The sequence below is a fragment of the Borostomias antarcticus genome, assembly GCF_949987555.1.
Source record: "Borostomias antarcticus genome assembly, chromosome: 28".
Classification (NCBI taxonomy): domain Eukaryota; kingdom Metazoa; phylum Chordata; class Actinopteri; order Stomiiformes; family Stomiidae; genus Borostomias; species Borostomias antarcticus.
Genome location: NC_140261.1, coordinates 3,501,383 through 3,526,675, shown reverse-complemented (window position 1 = coordinate 3,526,675; position 25,293 = coordinate 3,501,383). Strand labels below are relative to the sequence as shown.

General features: G+C 43.9%; 1 protein-coding gene across 1 annotated transcript in view; it reads left to right on the top strand.

Annotated features, from left to right (window-relative positions):
- LOC311326532 (ecto-NOX disulfide-thiol exchanger 2-like) overlaps window positions 1-25,293 on the top strand; it is a 94,126-nt gene that overhangs the window by 21,476 nt on the left and 47,357 nt on the right. Inside the window, exon 2 of the mRNA XM_084459438.1 lies at window positions 19,310-19,441. Within this exon, the coding sequence (XP_084315564.1) occupies window positions 19,324-19,441 (118 nt within the window). The 5' untranslated portion in view covers window positions 19,310-19,323. The remainder of the gene's footprint in view (window positions 1-19,309; window positions 19,442-25,293) is intronic.

Below are 25,293 nucleotides of genomic sequence, written 5' to 3'. Positions count from 1 at the left end.
TGTTCTGTTCTGATGTAGATGCACTTCTAAAATGTACAGTGTATGCTAAAATTCAAGTCTGGGGACAGGCTGAATGAAGAGTAATGCTTTCTGAGGGAGCAGTATTCAATCTTGTTTGGACAGCCTATGTACAGTAGATATACAGTAGGAAATGAGAACAGCAAACAGAAATTCAAGGAAGAGAAATCGAGCGAGACAATTTGTATTGAGTCTGCCATTTACAATATTATAGGCTTTATCACGATTCAATCTATAGCCTTCTCCCCGAAATGCAGTATGATACCTAGTTAGAACTAATGTAAATATGAAACCAATCATTGAATACCCAAGTCTTTAAGCCCTGCCTACCCGAATGTTTCTGCTACACTGAACACGGCTGTCTAACCGTGTCGAGAAAATTGTGCTGGGTATGCCAAACCGTTTCCAGGTGGAAACACCACTGGGGAACGCTCCTCTCCGTGCTCAGAAACTCGACCCTACAGTGGAAAAGCCCTAAATGACAGCCGTTTCTCCCGCTTCCAATAAAAGTCAATGCTGACCACTTTTATAGGGCTGTTTACCATGACTATGGACTACCTTGACAATGGAACCCGAGCAAGCGGTTGGAGGGGCTGAGCCAGATAAGTGTGAGGTCACGCAGCCTTTGACATTCCCTCACAGCAGCTCCCTGGATTCTTAATTGTCTGCCGCTGATAAGATTCCAATGCTGTAATTGGTTGCTGGTGATAAGATGCTGTCAGCAGCTCCAGGAGCAGCGGCAGGGTAGGATGATGGCTGGTCAGCGGCCAATCACGTGGCCAACGTCAGAGCGGTTTCTCCTGGACAGTTTCCCAGACCCAGCGAGTTCAGATTGATAGTAGACTGAAGACCATGTTGATTGTTTTCATTATGCCTATAGCCCATGACCATACGGATGTGAAACTCATGTGTTTATTTCAATAGTATTCAATCAATCAATAACACGATTGGGCTTCAGTCTTGCTCAGTCTCCCAGCTTTTAGTTTGAGAGGCCCTGTTCAGTTGACTTGGTTAAAACCAGAGGACATTATTCAGGATAATTTAAGCTATGAGGCGTATGATGTTGGCTCTGTTCCAGTTTGGCACGCCTCTGCTCCCTGCTCATAGTTTAAGCAGATGTTATTTAGTGGCTGAATGAGAAAAGTCTCCTGTGTTTTAATGGAATTTGAAGATTAATGGCTTTTTAGTTTACATAAGATCATTGTCATCTCACAAGGGGAGCGTACTGTATCTACATTATGTTCCCATGGTCCTATGTTCCCATGGACCTATGTTCCCAAGGTACTACGTTCCCAGGGTTCTATTGTGTTCCCAGGGTCCGATGTTCCCCAGTCCAATACTCATTTAACACATAAGTAAACTTTTTAAAATACTTTTTGTCAGGGACTCATTTTCCCACTCGAGATGTAAGAGCAGTGCTGCAAAGTAGACCTGTGGGGATTAATTGATCACTCTCTCTGTGTCTTAAAGCCTAGTTAAAGTGGTAATGAGGCGCCATGCCAGGGAAGGGCTGCTGGAGAGGATCGTACTGCCAAAGCTGCTGAGTCCTGGTGGATGGAGCCCCAATAAACAACTACAACATGGCCATAACCATACTAATGACCAGGAAAAACCTAACCAGAACCCAGAACCCAAATCCCTAGGCCATCTAGTCGCACCAGACGAAACCACGGCCAGACCACACAAAGAAGCACAAGCCCAAATCACCTCAACCAGCATATGCGGGCACTCACAGGTGAAGATGAGGCCGAAGCTCTACGGTTCTGTATATGTTCAACTCCATGTGATTTCCCCTGAACATGCCCACACATACCGAACACCCATTCTGATTTTCAGAACCCCAACGCCTTGACGAGTTCCCACAATGGCCCATGTCATATTAAGTGAGTACAGAGCTGGGGAAGCTTTTTCACGTTTCCATTATGTGCTACTGTTGAGCTGGGGAACAGACAATTGGATCCTGGGATAGGAACATATTTTTCAGGTTCCCATTATATGCTACATAAAGCTGGGGAACATATAGGACCCTGGGAACATAGAACCCTGGGAACATACAGTAGGACCATGGGAACATAGGAAACCTCCCTCACGAGCGATACCACCTCTCTGTCTGTTCCCTCTCATTTCCGTTTCTCCTCTTCGTGCACAGGAGTGTCCTCGACAGTGAGATCAGATTGTGTGCATGTCTAAGCGTGAGAGGACTCCAGATAGCTCCGTGTGGGTTTCTCTTATTGGCTAATGTAGCAGAGAACAGCCAATTGGTGTATTCTGAGGGCATTGCACTTCCATCACTATAACCTGTACAGTACATTCCACACTATACAGAGCCCATCTAATGGATGTCTGTATCGTGTTTCTGTGCAGTGTCCCTCCCAGCAGAAAGCCAGGCCTCTGATGCTACGCGTCTCTCCACACACATTTAGAGATGCCTCACGCTCTCTGCGAGGGGTCTCGGGTGGACTGTTGCAGTGAATCAATATCTCAAATGGGATCACATTTCTCATTCCCCTTTCCTAGTCTTTCTCGCCACAAACTCCGGGGGATTAGAGCGGAGGAGGGATAGCGACACTGCGTCTGTGGTTAAGGGATCAAATAGACCCTCAATCTATATTTTTGTCATGTCACTCGATAAAGTTCTAATGTGAACCCGATAGAGAACATGAGCTCAAGCCACTCTCCCCGTGCGTTCACTTACAAACCCGACACATAATACGTTTTTACACTTGATAAATTCTAGGTTATACAAAGGCGACACACGTTTTTTCCACCAGCGTAAGGAATCCCACGAGCAGACTACAGAAGCCATTGCTTAAAAAAGTGAGATTTGATCAATTCGGATGAACCTGCCGTGGTGTGTTTTTGACGTTGAGGTCCAAGAACGTTTTCCTCAGCTGCCGCGTGAGACGTCGTGGTGACAAGAGGGAGACGTGTCAGCGCCGTAGCGCCAATTGGAGACAGAGCATGTCACGGGAGAACAGGGCCTTCACCTGGTTACGCAGGTGTAAGTGTTATCTTTAGGTGGAGAATTTTAATTAGGAGCTACATAGATGTTGGAAGTAGGGGTGCGGGGGTACGGTAGAAAGCGCAATGCAACAGCAGTCTGCACACCTAAACGATTGTTTCAAGAATGCGCGCGCATACTTGTGCTGACTAGGCTGTAAAAGGGTCTATAATTAACAAATATGACCCACGCTCGTTACATAACTTCTATAACATCCAGTGACAAAATATGTCTTGGTACCTTGGTATGTCCACACCAAGGATTGAAATTGAAATTCCTCTAAACATATGTCCCACCCTCATAGCTTGTTTGCGTCAGAAATTCGTCAAACTAGGGAAGTTAGATGATCTCAAACGTCCGTTTCAGTGCGACTTTAAAATTAGATACCAGACAAGCTAATCCAGCACAAATTGGTACATAGAAAATTCACCAGAATGCAGGAAATGAAGTATATTGCTCAAAATTTCCTGGAGAAGGACCCCCAGACCCCTGCTTAATGTGTCCTCCGTCATATTTACAGCACTCCCTCCCACAAAATAGTTCCAGCGTCCTGAGGAGTTATAGTTTGCAGGGTTTTAAAAGTAGCCTCTCATTTCGCTCTGGCGTATTCGTTTCATTTATTTATAATGCAGTCATTGAGTCACTGCTGTTAAATTAACACCCGCCGTCGCTGTTGACTTTGACAGATGATGGATTCTGGTGCTGTCATTCCCTTTAACTAGGACAAAGCCTGATGGATCATCAGCCTCCTCTTCAGCTCTGGCATGTCACTCTGTCAGTAACAGCTCCAAAAGATAAAAACACATTCCTAGATTATACTATCTGATATATGCTGATGAAATAGCCATCCTATCTTCCTGTAGTGCTGGTGCACAGAGTCTGCTTAAGTTCTGGTGTGTAGTATGGCATTAAATGTAACTCTAAAAAGAGTGTGGTCGTGATTGTTAAAACCAAGGAGGATCAGAAGCTACATTTTCCTTCATTTTTTATGGCAGACCAAGCTCTAAACATGGTGAACAAAGTAAGATACCTGGGTCATCAGAGATGATCTGTGTGATGATGATGTGAAGCGCCAGTGTTGCAAACTGTATGCACAAGCCAATATGCTGGCTCGCAAATTTTATATGTGTACAGATGATGATAAGTAGCCCTGTTTAGAGCCTACTGTACTCCGCTCTATACAGCCCACTTGGAGTGTAACTATAGAAAGGCAAAAATGAAAAAACGTCAGGTAGCATTTAATGATGTATTCAGGATTTTCCTCAAGCTTCCAAGATGGACAAGTGCAAGTTATATGTTTGTGACTAGTAATGTTCCCACCTTCCATGCGGTGTTGGGGAATTTTGTATAGAAGTTTGTGTCGATTAACAGAGTAAAAAAAAAAAAAAGATTATAATGGCCTTAACTGACACCACATAGTGACACAAGGTACCCCTCTTGCTTCTGGAAACATTGGAACAAGAGTCTGTATGTGTCTTAATCTGTGTTGTTGTCCTCATATTATATATATATATATAATATATATATATATTTTTATTTATTTATTTAAATAATAAATTAATAATAATAATAATAATAAAGTTTATCTATTCTACTTGTCTGAGAGGTTGTCAAGTTTTTCAGGTGACCTGGAGACCACTTGGAGACAAGTGTGCTTGTGTCCTTCCCCCAGACGAGGGTTTTCCAGTGTAAGGACTGTGTGCTAAACAGACATACTGCCTCACAGGACATGACATGGTGTCCGGTCTGGTTGTGTCGTTGTATCACTGAAATCCGTCTCAATTCAACGGACACAGACAATAATGTTCTCCCTATGGTACTATTGTATTAGGAACCGTAATGAATGGATTTGAACGAGTCAAATGGATTATCTGGGCTTCTCTGTGTCTCCTCTAGGATCATCTCTGTGCTATAAACCTCCTGAAGTGATTGTAGCTTCCCTGGCTGGAAGTCTAGTCTGGGGATCCCATGTATATCCCGCTCACTCCCGGACAGACAGAGGAGGTTGAGACTTGCGGTACAGAGAGAAAAGCGGCGTTTAGCCAGATTCAGGGCCGTTTCTACCCCTTTTGGAGCCCTAGGCAAGACTGTATTCATTCATTTATTTATTTTTGTGAATATTTATTCATTCATTTATTTATTGGTCATTTGTTGAGTCATTTATTTATTTATGTATTTATTTTTAATTTTGACAGGTTTGGTCCTGCATACCTTTTTTTTTTTCTTTCAGCCAGGCCCTCCCTGTTCTTGTAATTAAGGGCCGTTAATGAAGTGTTTTAGATTAATGAAAGTGAATGTGGAGGAGGGAGAGCCGAGGCGGAGGCGTCAGAGAGAAAATGGCTCCAATCTCTGGGAGGAAACTCCCACTCAGTCCACACCCCTCTCATTGTCCCCTGGACATACACAAATTACCACATGGCAAAAGGGCCACGGGCCCAGGGCCCGGGAGTCATTAAGAGCCCTTGGCTTTCAAAAATAATTATAATAATAATGTAGTATGACTATGAAATTGTTTGAATGTTTTGTAAACATTGTTTTCATTCGATGTAGGAGTAAATTAATCACCTCCAGTGTATGTCGGGTAATACATGCTACCCATCAATGTTCTGCCCACAAATCTGTAGGCTATGTCACCATCAATCACTTAGTGTGCATTAACGAGTAGAAGTTTAATGAACAACATGAGCAGCATGAGCAGGTATAAACACAAAAGTGGAGCTCAAAAAAACGAAAAGAAAAGAACATCTGGAACAAGTAAAACCCAAACTGGCAGGCATGTTAATGTGTGCGATATAACAAAGGCAAACTAGGTCTAATGGGCTAACTTGTTCCACCATTGTGTGTAGGGTACTATTTGCACCTGTAAGGGCCCATGGTGAATTTGTGTTCAGGGCCTGTGCTTGGGCTCCTGAATTACTCTACCAAACCTCCACGCCCCCCCCCTGAGATTTTATTTATTATAGCTAAAGCATGTACATAACTCAACCATGGTTATTTATTCATTTATTCAAATCCATATACTGTAGCATGTACATAATCCATCCAGACAAATATGGAAATGATGCACCAGAGAAGTACATATATGCTACAATGTGTTTCAGCCGTTGCACGCCTTTCTCCTGATACCTCACGTGTAATAGTATCCCTATGCCTCCTTTTTTGTGTGGCCCTACTGCTAAATAAGACGTCTCGCCTACTTTTGACCCTGCAGCAGTAGCTACTTCCACCTCTGCACCGGTGAAGTTTCTTCTGCGCTTACCGATCGACCGGTGCTCCACCAGTTGCGGCTGATCTCTCAACTTGCTTTCACACTACTGTCTGGATTCTGTTTGCATACGGTCCTGTAGTCGGAAGCCCTTATAAGAAGCTGGCGGGGCGCTTATATATGCAAATTCAGGTGGAAAAAAAAGTGAAGAGAGAATACAGAACACGGTATTCTGTTAGTGGGCACACACACACCCCTAAACAAACACGTATCTTCTCTTAACCAATCACCGAACACGTGAGGAGGAAGAGGATCAAATCCCCTGTGGAGTTGACATGCTTTCGGCGGTGTGAATGTGAGCAGCCGTCTCTGTATTGTGAAGGCTTAAAGGCAGCTCATTGTTTTCAAGTCCCCAGACCAGAAGCAGTACTATAAATGTACGAGATGTGAGCAGCTGTCTTTGTGTTGAAGAAAAGTCCAATTACAAATGCATAGCCTGAATGATGTATTGCAGAGGTTGAGAGGCATTTTGATTGTTTTCAGGCTCCCACCAGGTCTAACAATGTAAACCTAACATGGCAAATGGCAAATGAACTACACTTCTATAGCATTTTTATCCAAAGCGCTTTACAATGACCTCTCATTCACCCATTCACACACACATTCACACACCAATGACCTCTCATTCACCCATTCACACACACATTCACACACCAATGACCTCTCATTCACCCATTCACACACACATTCACACACCAATGACCTCTCATTCACCCATTCACACACATTCACACACCAATGACCTCTCATTCACCCATTCACGCACACATTCACACACCAATGACCTCTCATTCACCCATTCACGCACACATTCACACACCAATGACCTCTCATTCACCCATTCACGCACACATTCACACACCAATGACCTCTCATTCACCCATTCACACACATTCACACACCAATGACCTCTCATTCACCCATTCAAACACATTCACACACCAATGACCTCTCATTCACCCATTCACACAAATTCACACACCAATGACCTCTCATTCACCCATTCATACACCAATGACCTCTCATTCACCTATTCACGCACACATTCACACACCAATGACCTCTCATTCACCCATTCACACACATTCACACACCAATGACCTCTCATTCACCCATTCACACATATTCACACACCAATGACCTCTCATTCACCCATTCACACACATTCACACACCAATGACCTCTCATTCACCCATTCACACACCAATGGCAGTTGCCATGCAAGGTGCAGCCCGCTCTACCTCCTGGGCCCCAGCCGCCCAGCGGAGTGCTAATTAGCTAGTCAGGGCTAGAGTGAGAGATGGTTACATGAACGCGAGGATGTCAAAGTACCGCCCTCTTACTCTTATCGAGCGTGTGCCTGTCGAAGACGTCTTTATCTCCTCAGAGAGATAGAGAGAAAGAGTCAAATTACAGGGATGCTACCAACTCCTACGCCTGCTATCTGTTCATGTGACCGCTCGATCATCCCGTACAGGTCCCAGGCTAAATGACCACCATATTTCATATCCAAGTGTAGGCATATGTGATCATGATATGTGGGCGCCCAGATCATCAAAAATGACCAATTGTCCTGCAGCAAGTCGGCCCGGAGCTGCTCTGAAGTTTTTATTGATGGTCTTGTTTAATGCCTGATTGTTTTATTGATATGGATGTCCGGTGATCTATGGAGGTAATCAGAACAGCACTAATTGGAGTCACCTTCAGGAGCCTGTTGAAGCTGTTAATCTCCCTCACTGGTCATATCTCCCTCCATAACCTGACTGAAGGTCACTTCATTAATGGACACATTAGCTCTGCTCTGCTCCGTCTCACAAACACCAACTGTGAGTGATAAGTAGCAGAGTGTGCTCTCTATGGAGCAGGATATAACACACACAGGACATGTGTGTGTGCTGTGTGCCATGTTGCTGCTCACTGTGTGCAATGTGTGTGTCAAGTGTAGCCGAATAAAGAACCCCCCCTTCCTGGGTCCTGTAATTTTATTTAATTTTAAAGCTGTGGTCTCTGTAGGGTTGTTTGTTTTGCCTGGAAGCCATCTTTTCTTTATTAGACTAAAGGCTTGTTTTCTCTATTGGGCTAAAGGCTTGTTTTCTCTATTAAGATAAAGGCTTGTTTTCTCTATTAAGATAAAGGCTTGTTTTCTCTATTAGAATAAAGGCTTGTTTTGGTTGTTCTAGTCGTGTTGTGACTGGGAGGCTCGCCCTGCAGGGGAGCGGAACGGCATGTGGATCGGTCCACACGTCACATGGCTCTGATGAATCCATCAAGCGCTGTTCTGACACTGCATAAAAGATGAGCCAGTAGAATCAATAGAACGCATGTGAATGCATGAACTGCCTGATTTGATTAATTTCTATGTTCCTCTTAATCCTCTGGCAGGTTAGATGTCTGCTCCAGCGTTTGGATTAGCTCACATGAAAGCAAGCAGCGCCGTCACTCTTATTAGCAAAATGTGAGCTCTGCTCTCGACTGTCCTATTCCCTCGGAATAATTCTCTTTGATTATGAAAACTCAACGGGAACTTTTTCAATTACTTTTTCAGGGGGAGGTCTTTCTAGTCTTCACTATCATAATTACAGTAAGTGTATCACTGCTCTCTCAAAATCCCCTCAGAGTATTGGTCAGGTCGGATTAGTGAGATGTCCATCATTCTGCTGTATAATGACATTGCTGTGATGTATTAGTTGTTCTATGTCGAGGTTTTGGTGGAGGAGGCCTAAGTATTATCCCTCATGCTTGTGGCTGTCATACTGTAATTATGTATTGAAATAGTTCTTGTTTGTTTATAATGAGTTGAATGATAAATTTGTATTCTACCAAAGATTAACATAGCACGTGTCTCTGGACTGATTTATGGAGAAAGCAGAATTCTGTTTGTGACAACGTCAAAACTGTTCGTACATTTACTGTAGGGGCAGGCAGAGTGGGTGTCCCTTTGGTCAATGTCACAACTATGAGCTGGACAGTAGCTTTGCACCTGTTAAGCCTCAGGGAAGAGGGGCACCCCTGAACAGAGGACCGGACCAGCCTTCCCAGAAGACCGGTAGCTGTTATAGTTACAAATGTAACTCATATGCCTATGAGTTTAGAATGAGATGTCATAAAAGCTCCTGTAGGTGTAATGTGTAGGTGTCCCAATACTTTTGTCCATATACTGTATATTTTGATGGTATAATATACATAATAATGATGTACAGTAAGCCTACAAAAAAATACCACTTAACGCCTGGGGAGTTATGGCTACAGAAAACATCTCCTCCAAATGCAGCAGCTGCCAAAGGAGGAGATTGAACAATATTTTGCAGTCTGCTCTGCTTCACACTTGGTCAACCCCATAATCCTGAGGCCTCTGACTACTAAACCATGGACATGGCCCAGGCTGCCAAATACTAACACAAAGCTGACACTTGTAGCCTAGCTGCTCTGCAAATGAGGTGGCCTCACCTCAGAGCTCACCTGAGTATAAATAAAGGTTTCAATCAATCAATCAATCAAGCTGCATAAAGGCTTGTACCAATGGCTGGTACTTTAGTTGTTTAGAGAGAAACGCTTCTTCTCAACTAGAATCCAAAGTTACAGCCTACAGTACTTCCAACAGGAAGACCTCACTAGCCATGTTTCCATCCACTTGTCAATCGAATTGTGTGAGGATCGCTAAAAATATGAATGCGAATAAAGCCGGTGAACGTACGTTTCCATCTAGTGCTTTAAATCGGATAAAGCATTTATCACAAAAGACTTTTATCGAACAAGAGAAAATCCGATGAGATCGACAGTACAAACTTTTTGTCGATTTTCTTTTTTTTAAATCGAATTTTACTGTTTCCATAAGGCATTCGATATAACTTAATTCGCATAAAACGTGTGGATGGAAACATGGCTACTCTGGTCCTCATCAATCACAATGACATCCGGTGAATTTGCGAGTACACTTGAAAATGTCACTGCATTGGAACATTTGTGGTTTCACAGGGGAGTTCTGATGTACTGTTCAGCAGAGGGGTGGAGGTAGATGATGCATCCTTGGTTATGATGCCAACAATTCTATTGTGTCTGGCTATGAACGCACCTTTGTAAAAAATGGCAGCCGTTTAATATGTGTGACATGGACTCTTATTACCTGATGCAGTCCATGATGTAAACAGAACGTGTTATGCATATTGGGATACCAGAAATGTTTAACTTATGGCCAAGGTACTGTATGTTTCGTGGCGTACGTAAACTCTGATTGGTTTGTTTTTTATTGCAAGTACGGGATTTGTACAGTATCTGATTTGGCATGACACTGTACCAAAGATTCCATCCATTACATTTTACATTACATTACAGTCATTTAGCAGACGCTTTTATCTAAAGCGACTAACAATAATTGCATTTAACGTACTGTGGGAAAAGCCAATGTACTACTACTTGCCAGAACTCACAAGTGCATCTTCTTTCTAAAACAACAAGTGACTAAGAGCATAATCTAGTGCTGAAGGCAAAGTGCAAGAATAGCAATCTAAAATACAGTGCAATACAATACAATAAAATAAAATACAATAAGTGCATCCGCTCCGCCTCTCATAAAAAACAGTGCATTCAGTTCTGGAGAGCAGGTTTTGTATTACTCCTTCTTGACGGGAGCATATGAGAATGCACAGGATTAGGATTGGCGGGGGCACACTGGCACATCCATTGTTGCCATCGGTTGATTGCCAGCACAAAGTTGGCACCACGCTCCATGGGCAGCCTGTTCTGATGCCCAGTTGGAGAGGGATTGGTCCTGTGAGCCGTTTGACGCATATCACTTGGGTACTATGTCTACAGTACACCTGAGGTGGATGGATTTTCTCAAGAGATTTAATCATAACATTGTGAGCCAGGGTTCCAGATGCATCACAGACATCTAAAAAGACTGCGTAAAAGCAGGAGGACTCGTGTTTAAAATCATCAGTGGCGGTTTTAAGACATGCTTGCTCATTCATACCCTGTCTCTCTATGTTGGCTTTCTGCTTCGTGGACAGGATGTTAGCTTCCACCAGCCACAGTAGAATACGAGAGGAGGCATTACATTTATATGGTTGGTAGGAGGGATATGTCTCTCCATGTTGATGGATCGTTGGGGATATTAAATATTCTGTGATCGAGGGCCCCCTTCCATTAGTCATTACATTAGCTTTTCCTACGTTAAATGCAATTATTGTTAGTCGCTTTGGATAAAAGCGTCTGCTAATGAATGTAATGTAATGTAGTCAGGGCCTGTTCTCCAGACATACATTAAGATGTTAACGTTACGTATGAGTTTGTGCCTTTAAAAGTTTTATAAGCCACCCCATCTATACCAGTAACTTTGTTATTTAGTAAGCTGTCAATCACCGTTTTCACCTCTTTCTCAGTGAAATGGGAGGTTTCCGGTGGGTATAGTGGTTCACATGGTGGTAATGAGGGTAGCCAGGGTGGGGGTGGCATTGGGCCAGATGACGTACGGCCTCGGCATCTATTCACATAATAGGACTGTACGTATTACTGGAGCAGGGGGGCGGGGCACTCTGTCATTCAGGATGATTTGAATTGCCATCGTTCTTCTGTGTTGCCATAGATAGGAGAGCTTGTTACGCCTTACTCTCTCATAGATAGGAGAGCTTGTTACGCCTTGCTCTCTTGCGATTTGGGCTCCTAGAGAGGACTGTATTGTGTCCCGAGTGAAGCGCAGTTGCGCCTCAATCAAGGCCGCAATTGAGATTGATTTAAAATCCACAGGGAAAGGTTGTCCTAATGGACGTTTCCTCAGGATACAACATTTTACAACTAGTGTAGCTACATTAACGACTGCAGTTACAACGGGTGTGAGTGAGTGTGATGTCAGATGTTTGGAGAGGGCACTCCTACTTGCAACTGCAGCCAGAACGTTGAAGCTATCTTGCACAACACACACACACCCGAACACACACACACTCGAGCTGGGCGGCGTTGAGGGACAAAGGGCCACTATGGCTGCTGAAGAGCCAGTTAGAAGACAGAAGATGTGTCAAAGTGAACACACAGGAACTGGAGTAGATTCTGGATTCTCAGAAATTGTGTCATCAGACCTCTTCTGTGTATAGTTGTTGATAAGGACCAGTAAACATAATCAGACAGTAATAATCTCTCCATAATCTCTCCATATTTTAACCTGACAGTATCCTCCTATCTGAAATCAATATTCCCGTGACAGATACCTGCCCTTCACATCTGTTTGAGATTCACGCTCACAACCATGATTGTACGAGTACACAGACACACTACCAAGAGGTCTGCATATGGTGCAGATCAATAAGACAACAAACCACCTATCATACACCCTAGAGCCAATCTTATTGTCTGAGACGATCTTTTATTTAATTTGCAAAATTACTAGGCTCGTTGTTGCTTTAGTACTAGTATAGTTCCATAGTGGGAGATATTGTCTCCCAAATCATTCTACAGCTTGAACAACAGGCAGAGCCACCCATTACAGCATCGCTATAGAGCTTACTTCCCCCCCGAGTTCACATCATTTTCTAAATGGTGACTGCGTGTGTGACTAAAGGGCATTGTTTGAGACATTCTCCTTGAATAAAGCCATTCCTCTGGTGGCCAGTGGCTATGCAGCTTCGTTTCATCAATGTGTAGTATGGTGTTTTCATTCATCAAGCAACCATCTGGTTTCTAACTGTCGATAACGTGTCCGTGATGGAGTGTTTTATCAATGATAATTACATTAATTGAAGACACCTTTGCTGGCTGTGGATCCTCAAGGGTAGATGGATACTAGTGTTTACTGAGTCAGAAAGTTGTGTCCTTCTGTAGGATAATGTAAACAGTATCCCAATGGTAGAGGATTGTTTGGGGATTGTATGGTTCGGGCATTGTGCAACGCTTCTGTGGTATGAGGCAGCATCTCTCTCTATCTCCGATCCCTGTCTCTCCCTCTTTATCTCTCTCTCATCTTTCTATCAGTGTAATCTGTGTTTCTGTCCATCACACCCCTCTCTAAAAGCTCTGCTCCAGGAAAGCGTTGCTGCTTTACTCTTCGATAAAAAGATCCTGATGAAGGGATATAAATTGAGGTTATTTTACCAAAAAGCACTCTGCCCAGGAAGTCCTGGGTAAAATACTTCAAAGACCCCAAATTCTGCTTTTTATGTCCGTCTGTTTTTGCTTTCATACTCTTCAAGATTGTATAAAATGAAAATCATGGTTCATACTGTACAGTGTGTGGTTTCTGTTACCAATATACTTTGTTCTTCATTAGCTGAGTGTTATCTCAGCCCAGCAGTGCGAGAGTCATCCACACTAAATACATTTCTCTGGCAGAGGAGATATTGACTTGAAAGGGTGCTACACTGTCACTGATGAAACACATCTATTATTAAGCTGTTTGTCGAGAGAGTGTCATTGTCTTGACAAAAAGTAAGAGTGAGACCACGCGAAGAAGAAACACAAAGTTTTCTCACTTTACCATTGTAACATTCTATACTGTAGTGATAACATCTCATTCACGATTCTGTCCATTAGCTGAATGGCTAACTAAATGTCTTTCCCCAGTGGAAGAAAGGACTTGAAAGGGTGCCACACTGTCACTGTCACACACACCTACAGCACTGCAGCCACTGAGGCTGAGTGTCATGAGAAAAGTCCCTACTTAACGTTCAGCTCTTGGGAGATAATCTGAATCTAATGTACTTTTGATTGCTGTGCCAATTTGTGGACTGAGGCACGGCGGAGAAAACAGATCGCAAAGTAATGATATTGCTGCATCTGAAGATGACGTACGGTACCGTACGTACAGTACGGCACTCAAAGAAGGTCTGTGATAGAAAGCGGAGTGATTGTTGGCGTGCTTCGCTGAGGGAGAGAGAGAGGAGGGATGACAGAGCTGGCTGGAGGCCGTGGTGCAGAGAGACCTGCTGTGTCTCCAGACCTGCTTTCTACAGTACATCAGCTCCTCTGACTCATCTCCTCTCTCTGTGGACTCGGATGCTAAATGAGCACAGCTGGTAGCTTACCGGTACTTGCTGTAGCTAGCGACAGTAATACACCCTGAGCTCTGTGAGCGCCACCAATCATAATGAGAACACGAGAGCCCTGAGATTTTTATTATAATTAGGAGATGAAAGGAGTGGAGGGGAGGGTACTCGGATATCATTAAGCGTTTGTTAAAAAAAAAAAAAAAAAAAAAAAGTGTGTGTGAGAGAGAGAGAGAGAGAGAGAGAGACAGAGTGTGTGTGTGTGTGTGTGTGTGTGTGTGTGTGTGTGTGTGTGTGTGTGTGTGTATGTGTGTGTGAGTGTGAGTGTGAGTGTGAGTGTGAGTGTGAGTGTGTGTGTGTGTGTGTGTGTGTGTGTGTGTGTGTGTGTGTGTGTGTGTGCGTGTGTGTGTGAATTAGCATCTCGGTAGTATGATCACTGTATTGGCACACGGTGCTGAACTAGTTGTGCTGCTCTACGTGCTAATGTCGTTTCTGGGTGAGGAGAATCTGTACTGACACACACACACACACACACATCCACACACACAGACCGGCCTCCATTAGATTACGGTCAGAGAGGCACCCTCATCTAGGAGGCTGTTTTGCCGTGCATGCTTTTTATTCTGCCTGCTGGGTGTTTTTTCCTGCGTAAGAAAGAACTGATAGAACTGATACTCTATAGAAAATATCCAATAAAGGATTCTATTTAAAGGGGAAGTGTACTTTTCTGCACATTTAGCCCTATTTCTGATATATCTAACATCTATCTGAAATAGTGAGACCATAATTTCACTGATCGCTCAAGTATTGAGCGAGATCGAGATTTTCGTCTGAAACAAATTTCATTACAATGGAAGTAGCCTGGGCACTTAAATGTGTTCTGTATCTTTTGCCGACACAGGAAGCTCATGGTTTAATTAAGCGATAAGGTACGAGAGGCAGTACTTTGTTGTGAATAATGTACGGTTCAAGGCTGCGCGTCGGGCCTAACAAAGTACTCCCTCGAGTACCTTAGTGCTTTTATAATACGGGTTGCCAGTGAAAGTATAAATAGTAAACATAGACAATGACTGCCTTTCAGCACAAAATCGTTTTAACAACGTTTTGTATTGCATTTCAGTAACGTTAGAGAAAATTGTCCTCGGTGTAGCTGTTGCTATGCAACAGACATAAACAAAGGCCGCGTACCTTGTCTAAGTGATTTTAGCTACAGAACCTGCCGGGGCAGTCTGAAAACATCTTGACACATTTTCAAAAAGGCTTTATTTTGATAAACAGATTACATATTCGGAATCTACATGGTAACTTTGACTTAAACAATTTAAAGATTATAGGCTCGCTTTTGCAGGATATCGGTTGACGAAGTGGTCGAGGGTAGGCCTATTTGAGTGAGCTGCTGGCAGGTCTCGTGCTTTCTCGCAGTTGTTATAATATAATCCTATATAATTATAGTAGTCATTAAATATGAATATAACTGACAAATCCCCCCGCAATCCACCCGAAATTATTGACAATGTTGATTTTTATTGGCCCACCCACCCGCGGATATCCGCGGATGTCACGGATATATCCGCAATATTCGAATCTCTAATAGTGACTGAAATTAACCATTGTTAATGGGGGGTCTTGGGAATGGGCCAAGTTGCTTGCTTGTGCTTTCTTCTCTAAGACCCTTGATCATTATACAGATGATGCTACTGTAGCAGAACTAATCTTGACCCATCTCTCTCTCTCTCTCTCTCTCTCTCTCTCTGTGCTGTTTGACTGTCAGACTGTTTACATACACACTCTCTGACCTGCAGTAAAACACAACAACCACTCTGTGACAGACCCCTTATAGCTGCTGTGTCAGTAACAGTAGTAATGTGTGTCTAGTATGTTAACAAGTCTCTTAGCCTCATCTATGCCCTGCTTGTTTCACCAGTGACAGAATGCTGTAAAACCGCTGTAAAACTAATACAGCACCTCTTCATCCCTCTCTCTCTCACCTGGTCATAACCCAGACACCCAGTAGAACAGCTAATGGGGCTGTAATTGTTAACAGTCTCTTGTCCTCACAGCCTCTTGTCATGATCTGAATAAGGAGCAGGATGGCTGAGAGGGGATTTAGCTGCTGTTCACCATGGTAACACTCAGAGATGGGACTGTGGGACAAAATAGCAATATTCATTCTTCATTACCTGATTATAATGGAATGTCAGTTTTATGGTGATAAATAAACAGACTTGGCTCTTGATGCACACCCAGTTGTGGCATGTTCTGGGGTTAGAACTATGGGAATATGACTATGACTAGGTATAATTTATGATTATTCTGTGGTTATCACAAATCTGAAGGAATATGGATTTAATACATTAAATCAACTCCTATATGGGGTACCACCCTGTTCTGTACAGGGAAACAGATAACCTTTATCAATAGTCTAATTTATCAATCATCAAATGTCCCTGTTATGGTTTCAACATGATTTCCCCAACATGCATAATCAACTGATTCACTGCTTCAGATTGATACCAAACATGGTTATGTGGACTTAGCAAGATAGAATCAGTTATTTATAACACACAGTAACACTTGGTTACAAATACAATGCATCAACGCCCATACTTTATTCCCAGGGCTTATTCGCGTGGTGGTTGCATCGCATGGTTGGGATAAAGCAATTTCACTTTATTAAAGAAACAAGTAAGAGAATGTCCTTCCTTTGTCTCACTGTGTGAGTGGTCTGCATCAGAATGTGGCCTGGCCTCGGTTCATTGTCGCGGGGGATGGGGAGACCAGGCTGTTAGGCCTGAAAGGTCCTTATCAGGCATTCTCAACATTCTTATCAGTGAGATGGTCTCACAATATGGTTTGTAGAACTATTTGTCATGTCCATGCTCCACTACACGGTGAAAAGGATAGTAAAAGTAACCTGACAAGGTACAATGGTGGAAGTAATATTTTTTGCAGCTGTTGCATCACTGTTATTGTCTCATCGGCAAACACAAACATCAATAGATCCATTAAAAAATGGAATCAACTGACATTGAGCGTACAAGAGTGTACAACAACACATACACACAGAACTACACACTCAGTGTTCATCGATGTGCTGACCGAGGAGATTGTGATGCTGACGCAGACCTCTGAAGTGCCCAGTGGTGTCCTGAGGCCCTGCTCCTCATTAGGACCCAGTGTGTGTTTGGGCATGGCGAGACAGAAGGGCCGTGTGGTGGCATGGCCAGACAGCAGGGCCGTGCGGTGGCATGGCCAGACAGCAGGGCCGTGTGGTGGCATGGCCAGACAGCAGGGCGGTGTGGTGGCATGGCCAGACAGCAGGGCCGTGTGGTGGCATGGCCAGACAGCAGGGCCGTGCGGTGGCATGGCGAGACAGCAGGGCCGTGCGGTGGCATGGCCAGCAGTCCCCGGGCAGAGAGACGTTTGAAGCCGTGCCAGAGGGAGAGGTCACCGAGAGGAAATAACTGACGTCCACTCAGGGTGCTGAAAGGGGGGGTCTGGTTTGGGAGAAGGAGCTGGGCTTGGGTGTGTGTTTGACTATTTCTTGTTTATTTTTTAACTATTGTGGCAACCACTCAGCACAGCTGGGCACAATAGCACGTAACGTAAGAGAACAGACACACATCAGAAGCAGGTCAGAGCCCTCAAGGAGAATTTATTTTAAAAAAATGGGTTTAACAAAAAATATCAGAAAAGTCAAATAGGATTTTTTCTTGGTCAACGGCAGCATTGCGATTTTCTTACCGGGCTCAGGTTCCGCTATATCTCTTGAGACGAGGCACAACAGGGTTGAACTAGGGGGCATGAACAACAGGGCGGAACTAGATTCGATGGCCAGCATCTGGTTCTCCCTCATTTCATTCCTGGGTTGAATCTCTCGGACTGTGCATCGAACAGCCTTTCAATCAGTTGACAATACACACCTGTGTCCCTCATCAGCTGACAGGGGAGGCGGAATCGACAGTACCTGCTTACCGGTCACCTGACCTCGGGTCCTGCGTGAGTCGCTGTCCGTGGCGCTGACCAGGACCTTCTGGCACTTGCTCTCCCGGGCTGCCACAATAATATGTGGATCAAAACAAATGGCTTTGCTTTGCTGTTTAAAGACGTTCCACGTGGCAGAGAACCATATAGCCGGGGGTTGTGCGTGAGTGAGTTTCTGAAGTGGGAGGCCAGAGGTTTGAGTATTCAGGCTCTGGCTAAAGTTAATACCATAGTGCACCAATCTTATTTCATTGTGTGTTATTCTTCCAGACTGTTTAAAGCCCCAATATAGACTACAGTAACCCTTATCTCTCTCAGCAGTGCTATAGGGTTGGTTCTATCTGAGTGTTGCTGTGTGTTTGTGTGTGTGTGTGTGTGTGTGTGTGTGTATGTGTGTGTGTGTGTGGTTCATTCTCAGTGTTTTGGGCTGGTTTGTTGTTGCTCATTCTCAGAATGTGTGTTTGTGTGTGACAGTGTGCTGTCAGTCAGAAAGCAGCAACATCTCCAGGACACCTTCTCTCACTAGAGATCAGAGGTCATAGAGACAGGAGGCAGTAGTAATAGCAGTAGTAGTAGTACTGTAGTAGTAGTAGTAGTAGTAGTAGTAGTAGTAGTAGTAGTAGTAGTAATAGTAGTAGTAGTAGTCCTACTTTATTTATCCCCAGGGTGAAATTGCACTGTTACTGCATCAAAAGACAACAAAACAACACAATGTAGACTAGATACAAATAGAGAAATCCAAATAAACAAATGCTGATAAACCGCTGAGTAAAATGTCCAAAGTGATATTCGGAGGGTCGGTGAACATGCGGCCTCCTCTTCCCTCTGAGGGAGCAGAGTGGGGAGGAACTGTCACTCCGCGGTTACCACAGACGAATAAGGAAGGTCATTCCGTCTCCTTGGTAACACAGCTCTAGAGGCTGTTGGTTAGAATGCCGGTATTCAAAAGTGAAGCCCGAGTTCTTATTATCTCCCGGTGTGCTATAATACGCCAGTATTCAGAAGTGATTTAAAATATGTATCTGACTGATATCTTTCTCTCTCTCTCTCTCTCTCTCTCTCCTGCAGAAGGTATTCGTAACATGGCCATGGACTCCAGTGCCATGACGATGCCCATGTCAGACCCCAACGCCTGGGCCACCGCCATGAACAACCTGGGCATGGCGCCCATGGGCATGACTGGACAGCCCCTCATGTCAGGTACACACACATCTCTCTAACATCACCCCAGAGCCTAGCGCCATGTCTGTGTCCATATTGCCCCCTACTGCTTCACTTCCATTTTTAGCAAGTTAATTTGAGGTCAGGAATGTTGATACAGTATGTGGGTTCATGCTTATGTTGTGGGAGGTGGCTAGCTGTCCGTATTGACGAGTTACAGTGCCCCCACTTGACTATTAGCACAATTTACAGGAAGTATCTATGTATTGAGGTCACGGTTTTTAATGGAGTGTTTCTGCCTCATATCAGACTCCTGAGTGGATCATTCAGTCCTGTCTATTGTATACTCCACCTCATGTTTTCCAGTGTCAGACATTTTCTGTTCCTCTGTTAGAACGAACAGGCGTATCTGAGTCGGCGAGACGGAGTTCGGACTGACTTTACTATCAGTCTGAGGACTGGAGATCCAAACAGTAGCTTTAAAGCCAGGCTCTGATTACACAACCGCTGTGGCTTTTTGGCTCATTGACACAATGGGAGATGGAAGACTTTGAGTGTGTCAGCGGAATCCTAACTCAACTGCCTTTCAACTCAAATGTTCTGTGAAAACCTTAGAATGACATCTATTTGAGGTATTCAGTGTAACAAGTGAGTATTGTGAGCTGTTCAACATGCACCAAAATCATGACCATACTTATGACACAACCAGGCCACTACTTGTGCAGTGGAGATCGGCGGGTTGATTTTGGTGTCCTTCTTGATTTTGGTGTGCTGGGACTACTGCCTCTTGTGGTGCCAACAGAGAAATGCAGGCCAACATTGTCCACAGTAACGGAGGGAGGAAGAGAGTGATATTTCTCACAATCTTTGCGGTGCTAGGCAGAGCACTATCCACTCGGCAACCGCTGACCTGGGAAATCTGTGGAGTCTTTTTGTTTTGATGTTCTGGGACCACTGCCTCTTGTGGTAGCAACATAGAACTGCAAGTCAACAACGGACTGCAGGTCAACAACGGAGGGGAGGGAGAACCCGACATTCGCTCTTCTAGGTGCGCTGGCTTACAGCCAACGCACAAAAAGGGGCCGGATACTCTCCAGTCAGCATCCAGCTCAGTAAATGTCAACCAATCAGGTCAGAGGTTAGGAATATACTCCCCTAGGTGAAAAATGTCACGTGGAGAATACGGGTGCAGCCAGTTTGGATCAGATGTCCACCATCATTTGTCATCTGTCACGCCAAGAGATGGATCACACAGACGTGTCATTGGTCCGTCCTTGGTAGAGGAGGGGAGGAGGGAGTGAGAGGGACCAGTGCTCCTCCCAAGTCCGTCGATGTCCAGCCAGCGTTGGTTTAATGGTTCGGAACTGAGGGCTGAAGATGAATGACGCACATTGAGGCTACGCTGATAGCAATTCTCTGCTGGTGTTAATTGTCATTTCAATATCATTATTATCTTTGGGGGGGCATCTATCAGGGTAACATTAGGTTCATCCTGGCCACTCCTCCACCCATGGTGATCATGCTGCCCAGTAGTGGCGGTTCTAGACCATTTCAAATAGGGGCCACAGGCTGGGGCCACACATGATTTTAGGGGTATCAAACGTTGGAATTATTCTACGGGTCGGGGTGCTGCACATATAGGAGGGACACATGAAGCAAGAGGTCTGGGGGTAATGCACAGTCCATATTTCAACACGTGGCTGGGAGGATGCTAGTCCACCATCTGTGATTTGGTATATATTGATATTCTATTTCACTTGCACAGTTTACTGAGTTGCTGGAAGACTTGCTGTGCAGTAGCAGACTCTCCTATAATGATAGCTTAACTGAGCGTTATAGTGGTAGAGGGGCTTTGGAGTGATGAATGTGAGGAATACAGAAGTGTGTGTGTGTGTGTGTGTGTTTATGTTTACAGAAAGAAAGAGAGATAAAGAGAAAGAGGGGGACTACTGTATGCGTTTGTCACCTTGGAGACACTCGAGACACTATGTTTACATTAGCCCAACTGCCAAACAAATTTTAACTTGAAATTGACTGAAAGGTTGCAAAAAAGAAAAACTTGTTTGGAGCGAATCAGCTACAGTAGGCTGCTGCACAGTAGGCGGTATAGTCTATGTTGGCTACATTGACATGGCTGTAATAAACAGTAGAAGGAATAGAGGTTGCGACCAAATAACATTTAGTAATTCATTTTCCCGTCTAAAATGGCTGTGATGTTTTTTTCATGGATGAGACCGAGGAATAATTTAATCCTCATCAGTCCGTTGCTACCAGCCATGTTTTTCCGCATCATATTAATATCCGGGAAGACACCGACAGCGGAAACAGATCAGTCAATGTGAGTTAAATGTGAGCTAAGTCAGAACTTATTCGGCAAAGGTGTTTCCAATGTCAAAAACCATCTCAAAGCAAGTGATTTTTTTTTCTCAAGTTTTGCCCTTTCCATCAACCTTTTTTAATGCAGTACTTCAAAATGTGCATACAAATACTTTGATGGAAACACAGCTGCGATCTCAATAATGGTAGTTGGGTGTGTGTCTGTATCAGATTGGGAGAGCAGAGAGGGAGGCTCTAGGTCAGAGGTCAGACAGTAATGCTCCTCCTCATTCAAAACAGCTGATTCACTCCTCTTCGCACCCCCTTCGTCATGTCTCTCCCCCTCTCCCTCTCTCTCTCTCTCTCTCCCTCTCCCAGAGTCCCAAATCATTCACCACCATCATTACAGCCATCTCAGTGCTGAAGCTGTTTCTCTGTCCCACTGTTGCTCCCCAACCAAATTAGAACCAGATTAGGATCAAATAACAAGTCGGTTCCCTCTTCTCTCACACTCACAATCTTGCCATGGGTCTGAATTCAAAGTGACGGAAGAAGCCGGCGCAAGTTGTTCATAGTACTGACTACAGAGTATTGGCAAGGACCTCACGATACTGTACCTATCACAACACATGGGTCACAATATGGTTGGATCAGAATACACTGCGATATGATACATATTGTGATACATTGCAATACTCTACGCAATACATACAGCCCCATCGCCCGCTCCCTGGAGGTGATCCTGAGGGCGGAGGAAATTTAAGGACATTTTAAATCTGTTTGAAACATGAATAATGTATTGATGATTAATTTCTATCCTTCATTTTGTATATCTATATCTATTCTCTGTCTTGTTATATTTTTTTTTTTTTTATTGATACGAGAGACTTGAAAATCGATACAGTAACGTGGAAAAAATCTTACGATACTCGGCTGTATGGCTTTTTTTGCGCAGGTCTAGTACTGACCCACTTTTCGGTGGATGGACTCCCTGAGTTACAGCTAAGGCTGCGTTCTGGAGGGGTCAGATGAGTCTTCCACACACACACACTCTCGGCGTGGGGGGGGGGGGGGGGGGGTCCAGTGAGCCCAGGACTTTATTGACACGTGATGCTGGCTGGTCTAGCTGAGTTCACCGCCACCGAAAATGGCAGCACTGGGGCATCCTTCTTCTTCCTTTATTTGCTTTTCCTCTGATTAAGGTGAGAGGTCTCGTGGTGACGAGACCTCTGGCCCTCTCCACCTCACTGTAGTGTGTGTGTGTGTGTGTGTGTGCACGCGCGTGTGCATGTGTGCGTTTGTATGTATGTGTGTGTGTGTGTTATGGTGAGTTTTCTGTGGACAGTACACACTGCTGCAGGCCATGTGTGTCTGTCAAGAGTCAAGACTTACCCTGCCAAAGACAACCCTGCCATAACACTAATGTAATAAGATAATATTCCAGTGTGTGAATTTGATTTTTTTTCTGAGCCAGTATTGTTTGCGTGTCTTTACCACAGAGCAGAGCTGGGCTGAAGGAGAAGCCAGATCTAAGCTCAGCCAATTGGATCAGAATCAGCCAATTGAAGTGAGCGGACAGCTGGATAAACAGATCTTTGTACAGAGGCCAGTTGTGTGTGTCGGCTTTGGCCTTGAACAGGACCTCACAAAGCCAGCTTAATGATTCCCCTCGTGAGACCATCCTGATCTCGCGAGCTCACATTCTGTCTCTCTCCACAGATCAGTCTGGCCAATCAGCGTAACCAAACTTTTGCCAAATCCAGTCAGAAGAACGTCAAAAACGTCTTTTCTTTTCCATTGAGAAACTCCGCTAATGCATACTCTTGTTTCTGTTTAATCGTTGGTACTGTATTGAGTCTATTACTGCAATAACTGCACTTATGGCTGTGTTTATTCTACTACAGTTAACATAACTGCACATTGCTTCCAGTGATGCCATTAGCCTACTGCTAAAACCCCAAATTATTAATTAACTATTAAAGTATCTATCTATCTATCCTTTGCCAGCGACCTGTATTTCACGTCATCAACTAGCGATCCAATCAGTAGCTGCATTCCACTAGAGAGAACAGCAGTAAGAATGCAGTCCCTGATTGGCCTGGTCACATCATAATGTCTTGAAATCGATGTAGATTTGAGGAAGGCCAGACTGATCTGTGGAGAAAACAAAGAATGCGAGCTCTTGAGATCAGAATGGCCTCACGAGACTATAAGGTGATGATTGGATCAATGTAGCATGGATACAGGGCTATTGAATGGGAGTTGTATGAATACCTGGTGTGTACAGTATAGTATACTAGTGGCTCATAGAGCTTCAGCCCATATACAGTACCAGTGACTCATGCATTGTTAGTGTTGTCTTAGTTAGTTCATGTCTTTGAAATTGAGAGTTGAACATGTTTTTGAATGATTTTTCACGGTGCCCACCCACATCCATTGTATGACCTAAACGGTGGTAGAGCAATTATCAGACCTTTTTAAAGGTGCTAGTTTTGTCAACGTTTTGATCTGAACCATTCTATATGATCATAAGTAACCTTAAAACAGGGCTAAACATGCTTTTCCCCTTTACTACTCCTTTAACCCTTTTAATACGACCACGTCACTGGCAACATTTAAAAAAATATCTAACAAATATTTAATAATTAACAAATCTAAAAAATTCCTCACTCCAACACTTGCTGAAAGCTGAGAAACTGCGCTTTCTAGTATTATAGGGAAAATCCAATTAATATTAGAAATGTTGTCACTGTATTTTCAGGGTTAAAAGGGTTAAGAAGTGGTTAACTTGCTCTCAAACCTGTGTAGCTGGTCATCCATGGAAGATAGTGTGCACGGATGTGCGGGAGACGGGAGAAGCGCTGCCACATACGCACACATTTGGTTTCACAACTATTTATTTATCTTCGAAAATATGTGCAAAATACAAAATGTGCAAGGCAAGGCAAACAGGTAGGGTACGGGGTATAAAAAAAAAAAAAGGTTGAGTAGCTCCAGTCCTCGCTGTCTCAGCACGTGCGTCTGCATCAATTTCCTCTTTACTAAGAGGAAAAATAACATCTAAACACACCACCATAAATAAACACACACACACACACATTTTGAAGAAGCATAATAGCTGAAGTGGGATATTGTGATTTTTTTTGTAGCATGCACATTAAGACTTGCAGGCAGAACGCTTCTCTCTTTGTGCTGTCAGCACACACCAGACTTGCAGCGCTTGCAGGGGTAAAAAAACACTGGCTAACGTTACTTCTATTGTGTCTGTTTACCGCTACGGATCACATTTGCGAATTGGAAACAATAACAGAATGACATCAGTTGGCGTAAAGTGATAGTGTTTACTTTCAACAGATGATCAGTTATCCATTTAGTTCTGCTTCCAACAGCGTAGTAGAGCCAGAGGCCGCTGTGTGATCCAGCAACTGAGCAACGCATCCAGTTTCCCTAATCTGTGTTGTTATGAACTTGAACTTGTGGTCCTTGATTTTCCTGTAGTCTTGCATGGATGTTTGATCCATGTTGATTTTCCAAAATAAAGCTGCGTCGCACCTGGATATATTTAAACATGGCGG